Source organism: Mauremys reevesii, linkage group 18 (genome assembly GCF_016161935.1).
Source record: "Mauremys reevesii isolate NIE-2019 linkage group 18, ASM1616193v1, whole genome shotgun sequence".
Taxonomy (NCBI): domain Eukaryota; kingdom Metazoa; phylum Chordata; order Testudines; family Geoemydidae; genus Mauremys; species Mauremys reevesii.
In genome coordinates, this window is record NC_052640.1 from 30,896,058 (window position 1) to 30,909,793 (window position 13,736).

The 13,736-nt window shown below is 48.9% G+C and overlaps 1 protein-coding gene across 5 annotated transcripts in view; it reads right to left on the bottom strand.

The window, feature by feature from the left end:
• The window catches only part of ASCC2 (activating signal cointegrator 1 complex subunit 2), a 44,183-nt gene that overhangs the window by 8,995 nt on the left and 21,452 nt on the right, over nucleotides 1-13,736 (bottom strand). For all 5 annotated transcript variants that reach the window (XM_039504909.1, XM_039504907.1, XM_039504905.1 and 2 more), the window contains 5 exons: nucleotides 13,597-13,665; nucleotides 12,770-12,844; nucleotides 12,319-12,505; nucleotides 8,994-9,208; nucleotides 6,053-6,172 (listed from right to left, as the gene is read on the bottom strand). In XM_039504909.1, coding sequence (XP_039360843.1) covers nucleotides 6,053-6,172; nucleotides 8,994-9,208; nucleotides 12,319-12,505; nucleotides 12,770-12,844; nucleotides 13,597-13,665 — 666 coding nt within the window. The remainder of the gene's footprint in view (nucleotides 1-6,052; nucleotides 6,173-8,993; nucleotides 9,209-12,318; nucleotides 12,506-12,769; nucleotides 12,845-13,596; nucleotides 13,666-13,736) is intronic.

A 13,736-nucleotide genomic window follows, 5' to 3' on the forward strand; every position in this document is an offset into this window, starting at 1 on the left:
ACAGGGTCAGCTAGTTATTACAGCTGGGCCGGGGGAGAGCTGTGATCACTACAACTGACTGGCTAAGAATTGTGCACATCCTATTATATTTGTTACCCCGCCCCACCCTGCTTGGTTGTCTCATCCACCTGTTACGTCTGGTCTTCTAGATCAACAGTCTCTGCCCCTAAATGTTTAAATGTATTATACATTTGTCCAGCAACTAGTACAGGGGTGGGCAAGCTGCGGCCCGCGAGCCATTTTAAGCCAGCCTGTGAGCCACACCACGCAGCTCGGCCCTGCTACAGCCGGGGCGCTGGGTCGGGGTCGCACCACGCGGCTCAGCCCCGCTTTGGCCGGGGCGCTGGGTCGGGGTCGCACCACGCGGCTCAGCCCCGCTTCGGCTGGGGCGCTGGGTCGGGGTTGTACCACATGGCTCCCAGAAGCAGCATCATGGCCCCAGTCCAGCTCCTATGCGCTCCAATGGGAGCTGCAGAGGCAGTGCCTGCAGATGGGGCAGCATGCAGAACCGCCTGGCTGTATCTCCGCAAAGGAGCCAGAGAAGGAATATGCCACTGCTTCCGGGAGCCGCTTGAGGTAAGTGCCGCTTGGAGCCTGCCACCCCTGAGCCTCTCCCCACGCCCTAACCCCCTGCCCCAGCCCCGATACCCCTCCTGCTTTCCAAACCCCTCAATCCCAGCCTGAAGCACCCTCGTGCATCCCAAACCTCTCATCCCCAGCCCTACCCCAGAGCCCACACCTCTAGCTGGAACCTGCACCCCTTCCCGCACCTCTGTCCCAGCCCTGATCCCCCTCCCACCCTCTGAACCCCTCGGTCACAGCCCAGAGCACCTTCCTACACCCCAAACTCCTCATCCCCACCCCAGATCCTGCACCCCCTCCCACACTCCAACCCCAATTTTGTGAGCATTCATGGCCCACCATACAATTTCTATTCCCCGATGTGGCCCTTGGGCCATAAGTTTGCCCGCCCTGAACTAGTACCAATGGGGCCCAGCCCAGGTTGTGGTCTTCAGGTGCAAATCATGTTCAACAACAACAGAACTCTAATAAGATAAAGAGCAAGCACCACAATTACATCTCTCTGGTTTTAAGGAGGGAGGCAAAAAGAGTAGAGATCATTGAGACCCAAATCAGATCTTAGATGAGGCTGGAGAAAACCCTATTGCCCAGAAGCCTGGGCAAGTATCAAGTTTTCTGCCTGCTAACCAAGGACAACAGGGGAGGCACAGGCTGTCTCAAGGCTGCCCAGAGGATTCAGCGGGCCCAGGGCAAAGCAATTTCGGAGGCCCCTTCCATTAAAAAAAGTTGCAATACTATAGAATACTGCGGGGCCTGGGGCAAATTGCCCCACTTGCTCCCCCCTCTGTCTTCACCACAAAATAGCTGTTTCGATGTAAAACCATACCTATCTCGATGTAAATTCCTAGAGAAGACAAGGCGTTGTCGTTTTTACCTTGATGTACCAAGTCAAGGTCAACCTTAGGTGGAAGGTATAGGGGTGATCCCAACTAGCTACCAAAGCTACCTTCACTTGGATTTTCCATCAAAAGGACTATAACTAAGGCTATGTTTTAGTCACGGGTATTTTTAGTAAAAGTCAAGGACAGGTCACGGGCAGTAAACAAAAATTCATGGCCCGTGACCCGTCCATGACTTTTACTAAAAACACCAGTGAAAAAAACTTGGGTGGGGGTCTGCCCAAGGGAGGGCGGTCCAGCTGTTTGGGGGTGAGAAGTGGGTGGCGGCATGTGGCCTGGGACCTCGGCTAGTGCTCGGGGGGAGGGGTTGGCGGGGCTGGGAGGCTCCCTACCTGGCTCTGCGCCTCTCCCCACCAAAGTAGCAGCAGAGTTTGGGTGTGGGAGGGGGCAGGGGGTTGGGGAACCACAGCCAATGGGAGCTGTGAAGCCATTGCTCTGGGCGGAGGCAGCACACAGAGCTACCTGGCCACGCCTCCACCTACCAGCTGAGCGAGGTGGATATCGCTGCTTCTGGGGAGCCCCCCATGTAAGCGCCACCCAGCATCCGCCTCTCCCTGTCCTGTGCCCCAACCCCCTGCCCCCTCCCACACCCAAACTCAGCTGCAGGGATGAGGTTGGGGGCACAGGGGCCGAGACTGCCCCAGCAGCAGCCAGTGCACCTGGCACAGGAGCTGCCTAAGCTGACCCTGAGCCAGGCACATCAGCTGCTACAGAAGTCACAGAATCTGTGACAAACTCGCAGCCTTAGCTATAACTGATCTAAAAAACACACCTATTTTGCAGTGAAGACATAACCAGGACGGCAGAGTGACACACACGGCAACATGGGGAACTAAGGGAGCAGCAGAGCACAAGAGCTCTGACCTGTCTCAGAAAGGTGGAGGGTGAAGGGGCTGAGATGAGCAACAGACATGTGCTGACAGACAGATGAGAAAAGAATGGGTCTAGCTCAGTGGTCTCTAAACTTTTTACACCTAAGTTCACTCTTTGAATTTAAGGGCAACCCAGGATCTACCCCACCTCTTCCCCAAAGTCATGCCATGCTCACTCCATCCCGCCTCTCTCCGTCACTCGCTCTCCCCCACCCTAACTCACTTGCACCACTCTGGGGCTGGAGCTGGGGCTGAGGGGTTTGCAGTGTGGGAGGTGGTTCTGGCCTGAGCCTGGGGCAGGAGCAGGGAGTTGGGGTGGAGGAGGGGGTACAGGGTTCTGGGAGGGTGGTCAGGGCTGGGGCTTCCCCTCTCTACAAGCACCGCCCCCGCAGCTCCCATTGTCCACAGCTCCCCATTCCCAGCCAATGGGAGCTGCGGGACAGTGCTTGCAGGCAGGAGCAGTGCGCAGAGAGAGACCCCCTGCCCTCCCTGCCCCCAGGGTTGCACTGGCTGCTATCACTTCCGGGAGTGGTGTGGGGCTGGGGTAGGCAGGGACCCTGCCTTAGCGGCAGCCCCACTGCACCACCGGGGTGGGGAGGCAGGGGTCTCCCTCCGCACGCTGCTCCTGCCTGCAAGCACTGCCCCTGCAGCTCCCATTGGCCGGGAACGGGGAGCTGCGGCCAATGGGAGCTGCGGGGGCAGTGCTTATAGAGAGGGGAAGTGCACAGAGCCATGTGCCCCTCCCGCCCAGGGGCTGCAGGGGTGTGTTGGCCCTTCCAGGAGCAGCGTGGGGCTGGGGTAGGCAGGGACCCTGCCTTAGTGGCAGCCCAGCTACACCACCAGAGATCGCGATCGTCTGGTTGGTGACCACTGGCCTAACTGATATCAGCCAGCAGGGAATAGTTTGGGAGGAGGCATAGAGCAATGCTGGGTCTCACATGCATGTGATGTCTGTTGGTGCTTTGATCGAATGGGGAGGGAGGGATGGGGGATAACCTGGGGCAAGGTCCACGCTAAGAAGTTAGGTCAACCCAGCTACATCGCTCAGGGGTGCAGTTAAGACGACCTAGTCGCTGGTGTAGCTACCGCCTCTCAGGCAGGGGAATTAACTACTGTGATAGGAGAACCCCTCCTGACTCTGTAGTGAATGTCTACACTTAAATCGCTACAGCAGTGCTGCTGTAACTGTTCTAGTGCAGACATAACATGAGTCTGGGGATTTTCCAGCTGTAGTTAGACAGTTCAAAGATAGGTATTTTGGCCAGCAAGGCAAGCAACAATTTTGTTCGACAGCCTGTGATGCTGACAGATCAGCTGCCAACTCAGGCCAAGGTCCCAATGCTTCAGTTCTGACAAATACATAGCTGGAATCACTGATAACATCTGTATCCCAGATTGTAAGGTAATATTTGAGCATTTGCGCTATAAGCCTTGATAACTGTGTAAGTCACCAGACAGGAGAGATGTAGTTGTAGTCACGTCGGTCCCAGGATATTAGAGAGACAAGACGGGTGAGAAGTTGGTCCAATATAAGGTATTACATCACCCACCTTTTCTCAGACAGACGAGAGATATTGATTAGTGTGAAATGCTGGTCGCCAACAGAAGGTGACCTGTCCTGCCCCACAGGGAAGGCCCACGGACACCAGGCAGATCAGAGTGGAACATTACAAGAGAACCAACAACTTGGCTGTTTACTCCCCACCCCTCCCACCTCAGGAAGATGAGTCTTGCAAGTGAATTCCTCCCATCAGCCGAGTTCACCGCTGGAAGCAGCAGCTCAAAGCGGATGGGGGAAGGGAATAAAACCCCCTAACCTCTGCTGCTGAGACTTGAGGAGGTGGCGGGGGGCAGGCAAGGATTACTAGACATCAGCAAAAGATCCCCAATGCTCAGCCTGGGTTAGCCCTAAAGGACATAGAGATCTTGCTTATTATAGAAGCTTCTACAACTTTTTGAAACGTAAGACTGGAACTAATTTGTGTGTACCTATGTTTACCTGCTTTAATCTTTTAAATAACTGATGTTTCCCTTTCCTAAATCTGTATATATATTATAGGACTGACTATGAGCGTTGTCTTTGGTGTGAGATCTAAGGTGTAATTGCCTGAGGTAAGCAACTGGTCCTTTGGGCCAAGGAGCAGCCTAAGGCCAGGTCTACACTGCAGATCTATGGCAGTATAACTAGGTTGTTCAGGGGTGTGAAATATCCACAGCCTGAGTGACATAGTTATACTGACTTAACGCCCCCCGCCACCATGTAGACAGAGCTATGTCAAATGGAAGAGCTTCTCCCATCAACATAGCTATCGCTTCTCGGGGAGGTGGATTACCTATGCCAATGGGAGAAGCTCTCCCATTGGTGTAGAAGCATCTTCACTTGAGTGCTGCAGTGACACAGCTGCATCGGTACAGCTGTGCTGATGCAGCGTTTTAAGTGTGGACCTGCCCTAAATATTGCTGTGATACTTGGTGCAAGGGACCATCTATCACAAAGGTAGTCTTGCCTGGTGGCAAGACCAATCAGAGTACCCAAGGGGACTGCCTGTGATTTCATGTTCAGGCTGTTATAGAGCCTGAGGAGTTTACATTTGATAATTGGTTGGTGAAATCTAAGTATAGAACTCAACCAATTTGAAGTTTGTGCCCTGGTTCTTAACAGTCTGCCCTGAGGTTGGTCCTCACTCTCTTGAGTATAAAGAGCAGATTATTATATACAGGACAGCTTGACACAGCCAAGCCAGAGTAGAATTTGTAGTAAAAAAAAAGCTGTTATTTGATTACTTGCTGCTGCAAATCACAGTCTGATTGGACTTAAGGGGGGGAACTGACATTCCTCCAGAAAAAGATATTAGCACACCCACCTTTCCTCCAATACTTTGTTACAGTCTTGGAGCTGCAAACTTAGCTGATACTGCCACTGCCAGACAGATTAATTTACAAATCAATCTTTCATTTCTCCACTATTTATATATCTAAAGACAGGTCCACATACAGACTTGGCTAATTTAAAAGAAATGTTTGAATAATGCCTGGGACACATCAAACCACTCTGTTGGGCTTTTGAGGGGAACCCCCCCATCAACCTGAATCGGAAGAGGGTAATACCAAAAACACCGGGTTAAACAAACAAAGTACAGGACACAGCATGGCCTGCTAAGAGATGTGAGAAACAGAGGCAATGCACTTTTATAGAGACAGGAACTACTAGTGGAGGAACTAGATTACTGAGATTGTGTTATCTGAGCTAGATTTCAAAACAGATGGACATTATTGATATTTGTATTTGAATTTGAAACAAATTTTACCTAGCTTCATTTCTGACTCACAAATCTCAGACTGGTGGCAGTAGTGGCCTTGCAATTTATGGAAAAAAGAAAACGAAACATAAAAAGACCAAATCAAAGTCAGATGTCAAAAGTGAGTCTGGCACAGTAGTGTCAAACAGTACAAGCTGAGAATGAGATCACAGCCCAAAAATTGGGACAATGATGTTTTCTTGTTAAAACCAACCAAATCTCTAGCCTTAGCTGCGTGTGGACAAGTGATCAGGAAAATAACTCTACCAGTTGGCCTCAGACATACAAATATACTCTCAGAGGACTGCAATGGGATTTTCTTAATGGAATTTATTGCTCTAAGTCCATGGACATTTATATCACCCTGTCCAAAAGAACTGATTGAAGCTGTGCTACGCACCTCCTGCCTTTTTGTACCCGGGACATGTCCACTGAGTCCCTGCTGAATATATCAAACTCATCATCCTGGAAGATGTTGTATCGAGAAGTCAACAGAGAGGTTGGTTCTGTCTTCACCTGCCTGTTAGAAAGAAGACAGAACAGAAGCCACTGAGATAAAGCTAAGAAGGGCCACATTCTCTCATCAATGTGCATCATGCCATGATCTCTATTACTCCATCAATCCCTTAACTGTACACAGCAGCACAAAGTACAAAACTGAACAGCATCAGATTGCAATAGCTCCAGTCATTTTCTGTTTCACAGCCCCAGTTAACATCCACTACTATGGTGGTCTAGAACAGAGGTCTCAAACCATGTGGCTGATCTTCCTGGGGAGGCTCAAACCCATTTAGGAAAAAGCAAGGGGAGAAAATCCTTCTTTTAAGAATGGACAAAACTAGAGTATTCAACACTGAAGCATGATTATGCTCAGCAGTGACTTGGTAAAGTCACCACTGTATGTATGTATTGGGCTACTCTCTGGAGGAAATCCCAATCATTTGTCAGGGATGGTTTCAGAAGGTAGATCTCCCTATGGTTCCTTATTCATTCTGTCTCAAATATTTCCAGATTACATTTGTTCAATTTACAAGTCAAAAGAGGATTATCTTTCAATTTATTATTTCTGGTGCTGTATACTCAGCCTGCAATCTGAAAAGAGTCAGCTGTGTTCTGTTCTAAGATCACCAGGAATCACAATTCTGCCTTTGCCGCTTAGCTGACAGTTTTGTTGATGATGCATGAAGCAAAACAGAATCCACTCAGTGTCCCATAACTGTGTTAGCTCTGCAGTTAGTTCTGCTAACAGGAATAAAAAGTAGTTTGTGCCAGCAAAATCAGCAGATCTGATTAAAAGAGAATAAAAAGCAGATTGTTATGTACAAAACCATTTTATATAGCCTCTGTTCGGATAAGATTGCATTTTTTTAAAGTGTATCACTGCTGAACAACATACCAGACACAGTCAGCTAATGCCTTTCTTAGAGTATGACTGGGCATAGCATACCATTCACACCCTGAATCACAGTAGGAAACTGCTGCTGTAGTACATGCACATTCTACAGCTGCAAAGCAGCTAAAACCAAGCAGGTTCCATTGCTGATTATGATTCCTAAGCCCCCACATGCAACATACAGAAAGCAGCAGAGGCCAGGCAGCTCTGTGGACTCTGATAAAAGTGGATTTGAATTGTAATTTCTCATTTCTCCTTGGTTAAAATTCAATTACTGCACAGAGTACAATTCTAGTAACTTACAATTTAACTACTCTGCCCTTCAGGGTGAATTCCATTTGAATTAGGCTTGGTCTACACTACGATTTTAGGTCAAATTTAGCAGTGTTACCTCAATTTAAGCCTGGACCCATCCACACGACGAAGCCCTTTTTTTCCGACTTAAAGGGCTCTTTAAATCAATTTCTTTACTCCACCTCCAATGAGGGGGATTAGCGCCGAAATCGGCCTTGCTGGATCAAATTTAGGGTAATGCAGATGCAAGCCGACGGTATTGACCTCTGGAAGCTATCCCAGAGTGCTCCATTGTGACCGCTCTGGACAGCGCTCTCAACTCAGATGCACTGGCCAGGTAGACAGGAAAAGGCCCGCAAACTTTTGAATTTCATTTCCTGTTTGGACAGCGTGGTGAGCTGATCAGCACAGATGACCATGCAGAGCTCATCAGCGTGATGTGCACATTGCCGGGTCAATTTCTTGTTTTGATCCACTCCATCTATCTTTTACATCTTAGGCTGGAAGCAGACAGTGCAGTACGACTGCTAGCCATCGTCATCTCCTGGCTGCTCGGCAGAAGATGGGAACAACCTGGCTGAGTCGCTCCCATGTCTGCCCAGGCACCCCTGACCAACCTCACTGAGGACGGCTAAAAGAGCACCCAGGAGTACGACGACAATGGCTACCAATCGTAATGCACCGTCTGCTGCCAAAAGGCAATGAGCTGCTGTGGCGTAGCAATGCAGTCCCACATCTGCCAGCACCCAGGAGACGTACGGTGACAGTGAGCTGAGTGGACTCCATGCTTGCCGTGGTATGGTGTCTGCACAGGTAACCCAGGAAAAAAGGCGCGAAACGATTGTCTGCCGTTGCTTTCATGGAAGGAGAGGGGGGCCTGACGACATGTACCCAGAACCACCCGCAACACTGTTTTTGCCCCCATCAGGCATTGGGATCTCAACCCAGAATTCCAATGGGCAGCGGAGACTGCGGGAACTGTGCGATAGCTACCCACAGTGCAACGCTCCGGAAGTCGACGCTAGCCTCAGTACTGTGGACGCAGTCCACCGACGTAATGCACTTAGAGCATTTTGTGTGGGGACACACACAATCGACTGTATAAAAACGATTTCTAAAAAACGACTTCTATAAATTTGACCTAATTTTGTAGTGTAGACATACCCTTAGCTTCTTTGAAGATACTCCCTTCATGCAGGACTGGTAGGATTTTAATCATGAAGGACCATACCATAGCCATCTGCAGCAAATTAGTAACTTTTGCAGGTAATAGATTTGGGGCTTGTTGTATAAGAGTGGTGGCACTATTGCCCAGTACAGGGCTAAGCTGTTATCCTCCATGACGTGATTTTGACAGGTCTCATTTTAGTGTCCAATGGACAATCATTTGTGTCACTTCATAGCACATGACCCAGCCTCTGTTGTACAACAACTCAGGCTGGAAAATATCTCTGGCTTCTGCAGGAAAACAGGGAAAGAGGCAGGAGTGAGGCTTAGTGGCCGACAGAAATGGGCAGCTCTCCCTCAGCAGGTAGCTGCAGTGAAACACAAGCTCATTCAGTTTCCCAGGCACAGAGTGGTTAGTAACCATCATGCAGAACAGCCCCTTTAACAATCCACAACAGCATCAAACATAGTAAAACCTCATCCCCACCTTGGCATTGTTCGCTCCAGTTTGGCCAGCGATGGCACCAGCCTGTCCTCCAGGACGTTGTTTATCACCTGCTCTGCACTGTAGCTGTGCTCCTCCAGGCACGCCAAGATGAAGCCCTCCCCTAGGTCAGGCAGCAGATCTCTCACTTGAGAGATCAAAGAATCCAACTCCACCCCCGAGACCTTGGCAGCGGGTGCTGCAGCTGCTCCAGCACACTACACATACCAAACACAAGGGGTTAATTACTGAAAAGAGATCACAATACAGAGTGGGCTTGTGTGTAGGGAAACCGGGGCAAAGATTTTAGGGTTATCAGAATAGAACCCAAATGGGGCACTAGGCAGAATCCATCAAGAACAGAATTAGGTATTCAGCTCTTTGAATCTGAGAGAGCTGGGATATTTTACAGCATCTTTTCCTCAAATAATACTTATCAGGTATATCATAGAATCATAGAATATTAGAGTTGGAAGAGACCTCAGGAGGTATCTAGTCCAATCCCCTGCTCAAAAGAGGACCAACCCCAACTCATCCCAGCCAGGGCTTTGTCAAGCTGGGCCTTAAAAACCATTAAGGATAGAGATTCCTCCTCCTCCGTAGGGAACCCATTCCAGTGCTTCACCATCCGCCTAGTGAAATACTGTTACTTAATATCCAACCTAGACCTCCCCCACTGCAACTTGATATCTGTGGATGAGGGGAAAGCAGTGGACATGTTATTCCTTGACTTTAGCAAAGCTTTTGATACAGTCTCCCACAGTATTCTTGCCAGCAAGTTAAAGAAGTATCGGCTGGATGAATGGACTATAAGGTGGATAGAAAGCTGGCTAGATCATCGGGCTCAACAGGTAGTGATCAACGGCTCCATGTCTAGTTGGCAGCCGGTATCAAGCAGAGTGTCCCAAGGGTCGGTTTTGTTCAATATCTTCATTAATGATCTGGAGGATGGTGTGGACTGCACCCTCAGCAAATTTGCAGATGACACTAAACTGGGAGGAGTGGTAGATATGCTGGAGGGTAGGGATAGGATACAGAGTGACCTAGACAACTTAGAGGATTGGGCCAAAAGAATTCTGATGAGGTTCAACAAGGACAAGTGCAGAGTCCTGCACTTAGGATGGAAGAATCCCATGCACTGCTACAGACTAGGGACCGAGTGGCTAGGCAGCAGTTCTGGAAAAATTGGAAAGAGTCCAGTGGAGGGCAACAAAAATGATTAGGGGGCTGGAACACATGACTTATGAGGAGAGGCTGAGGGAACTGAGATTATTTAGTTTGCAGAAGAGAAGAATGAGGGGGGGTTTGATAGCTGCTTTCGACTACCTGAAAGGGGGTTCCAAAGAAGATGGATCTAGACTGTTCTCAGTGGTACCAGATGAGAGAACAAGAAGTAATAGTCTCAAGTAGCAGTGCGGGAGGTTTAGGTTGGATATTAGAAAAAACTTTTTCACCAGGAGGGTGGTGAAGCACTGGAATGGGTTACCTAGGGAGGTGCTGGAATCTCCTTCCTTAGAGGTTTTTAAGGTCAGGCTTGACAAAGCCCTGGCTGGGATGATTTAGTTGGGTTTGGTCCTGCTTTGAGCAGGGGGTTGCACTAGATGACCTCTTGAGGTCCCTTCCAACCCTGAGATTCTATGATTCTGATCATTGCTTCTTGTTCTGCCATCTGCCACCACTGAGAACTGCCTGGCTCCATCCTCTTTGGAATCCCACTTCCGGTAGTTGAAGTCTGCTATCAAATCCCCCTTCACTCCTCTTCTGCAGACTAAATAATCCCAGTTCCCTCAGCCTCTCCTCGTAAGTCATGTGCCCCAACCTCCTAATCATTTTTGTTGCCCTCCACTGGACTCTCTCCAATTTGTCCACATCCCTTCTGTAGTGAGGGGACCAAAACTGGTCACAATACTCCAGGTGTGGCCTCAACAGTGCCGAATAGAGGGGAATAATCACTTCCCTTGATCTGCTGGCAATGCCCTTACTAATACAGCACAATATGCCGTTGGCCTTCATGGCAACAAGGGCACACTGCTTACTCATATCCAGCTTCTCATTCGCTGTAACCTGCTGAAAATCAGGTCCTTTTCTGCAGAACTGTTGCTTAGCCACTCGGTCCACAGCCTGTAGAGATGCGTGGGATTCTTCCTTCCTAAGTGCAGGACTCTGCACTTGTCCTTGTTGAACCTCATCAGATTTCTTTTGGCCCAATCCTCTAATTTGTCTAGGTCACTCTAGACCCTATTCCTATCCTCCAGCGTATCTACCTCTCCTCCCAGCTTAGTGTCAACTGCAAACTTGCTGAGGGTGCAATTCATCCCCTCATCCAGATCATTAATAAAGATGTCAAACAAAACTGGCCCCAGAACCGACCCCGGGGGCACTCTGCTTGATATCGGCTGCCAGTTAGATATGGAGCCATTGATCACTACCCGCTGAGCACGATAATCTAGCCAGCTTTCTATCTACCTTATAGTCCATTCATCCAATCCATACTTGTTTAACTTGCTGGTAAGAATACTGTGGGAGATGGTATCAAAAGCTTTGCTAAAGTCAAGATATATCACATCCACCACCTTCCCCATATCCACAGAGCCAGTTGTCTCATCATAGAAGGCAATCAGGTTGGTCAGGCATGACTTGCCCATGGTGAATCCATGTTGACTGTTCCTGATCACCTTCTTCTCCTCAAAATGCTTTACAAACAAGTCAAGGGCTCAGATACATCAGTGGTGGGAGCCGTATGAGTACTAGGTGGGTTACATTGATAGGAAACCCAAGACAAAAGGAATTAAGCCATCTGTCCAAGACCAGTGGCAGGGTCACAAATAGAACCCAGTTTGTCTCATTCCCAAGCTTATTCACCATGGGTACGTTTACACTTACCGGCGGTCGGACGCCGCGCGTGACGTTCGACAGAAAGTTCTACTACGCGCCTGATTCCGCGCGATAGTTCAACCCCGAAGCCTAGAGTTCGCTCTCTCTCCTCCACACCGAGCGAGGGAGGAGCGGGAGTCAGCCTTGGAGCCGAGGAGCCTCCGCGTCTGGCGCGCGGTAAGTAAGTCGAACTAGGGTAGCTCGATTCAGCTCACGTTCACGTGGCTGCTGAATTCATCTAGTACGCACCACCCGAGCTTAGTTAGTGTAGCCATGCTGCATTGAACAGGTGGCAGCAATTCAGTTTTGATTGATCCATTTGGATTTGGAATACAGTCATTGCCTAAGACCCAAGGAAACAAACAAACTTTTCACCGCACCAAGGCACAATCAGTTAAGTGGAGATGGTGGAAAAGAACCGTTACCCTCCCTGTCCACGCAGCTCCATACTCACATCATACTCCAAGTTGTATGCATCATCAGGCCCTTCTGAGTCCTTAGCAGCATTTTCCACCACTGCTGAAGCTCCATCAGATACCATTGGTGGAGGTGGGCTTTTAACGACTGGTGTTTTTCTCCTCTCCACACCTTCCCAGGCACTTTCCACTGCTTGGAGGATATACGCTGTCCGGGTGTCATCCCTACAAGGCTGCATTAAGGGCATTTCTCTGTGCTCTAGTCCAGATTTGCCTGTTCAGACACCACAAGTGAGTAGTTATGTGCTCTTTGAGGACTCCAAATCTGTGCCTACACTAGGCTTTTTTCTAACAGCTTCCCTACCATTGCTGGCACTGGTGCAGTTTAATCAGAGGTAGCAAGTGTGAGAGTGCCAGTATAGACTGTCAACAGCCACTAGCTTTTTAAAAAACACAGTGCAGTGTCCACCTGCTGAGAGAAAAGGATACAAGGCAGAGGATGCCTGCTGAAGCAGACTCACATCATCTGCGACAGGAAACAGCTCATCATAGTCACAAAGAAACCTGAAAACACAAAAGCAAGTATATCAGTCAAACTGAGGAGTGAATGAACCACAAAACTCCCTGATGCAATCCTTAATGTGCTGCTGTAACCTCATCAGCACGCAGTCATGAACCCCACGACCTTGCAGACACTTCATCTCACACCCAGAAACAAACTCCAGCGTCTATCGCCAGGCCTAGTTTTGTATTCCATCATAATCCAGTCAACCTCCCCACACTGCAACAGCCAATTATAACCCTCAACATGATGCTGTGACCCTCCAATGACCCAATGCCCAGCTAGAGAGGAGCAAGATTTTGTGATTAAAACACCTGACCTTAGGGAGTTAGGAAATCTGGGTTTGATTCCCAGCTCTGCCACTGACTCACTGCGTCTCCTTGGACAAGTCACTTAATCTTGTGGTTTGGTTTCCCCATCTGTAGACTGGGGATAAATAATTGTCTAACCTGACAAGGTCGCTGTGATGGTTAATTCATTAACATACATACAGCACTTTGAGAGCCTACAGCAAGAGGTGCTGAAGAAGAGCAAAGCATTATAACAGTCCGGCACCACACAGCATCCTCTGCAACACTACAATAAAGCTTGTTATAATTCTCTCTCACAGAACATTTCCTAACTAGACTGAAAGATTTCTAATTCCCACATGCATCAACGTCCCTTGTATACCAATGTCTTCCGCACTTTTAGTGCTGGAAACAGATATGGAAGGACAGTTATTCCTCCTTTGGGTCCCATTCTGTGGATTTACCTCCTCTCCTGAAGCACTGAGGTGAAGATCTGCAGAAACTCTTCAATAAAGGGCTGAATATTCTCATAGCTGTAAGAGACAATGCCATGGAACAGTGAGAAATAGAATTCAGAGCTGTACTTTTGAGATCACCACTTTCC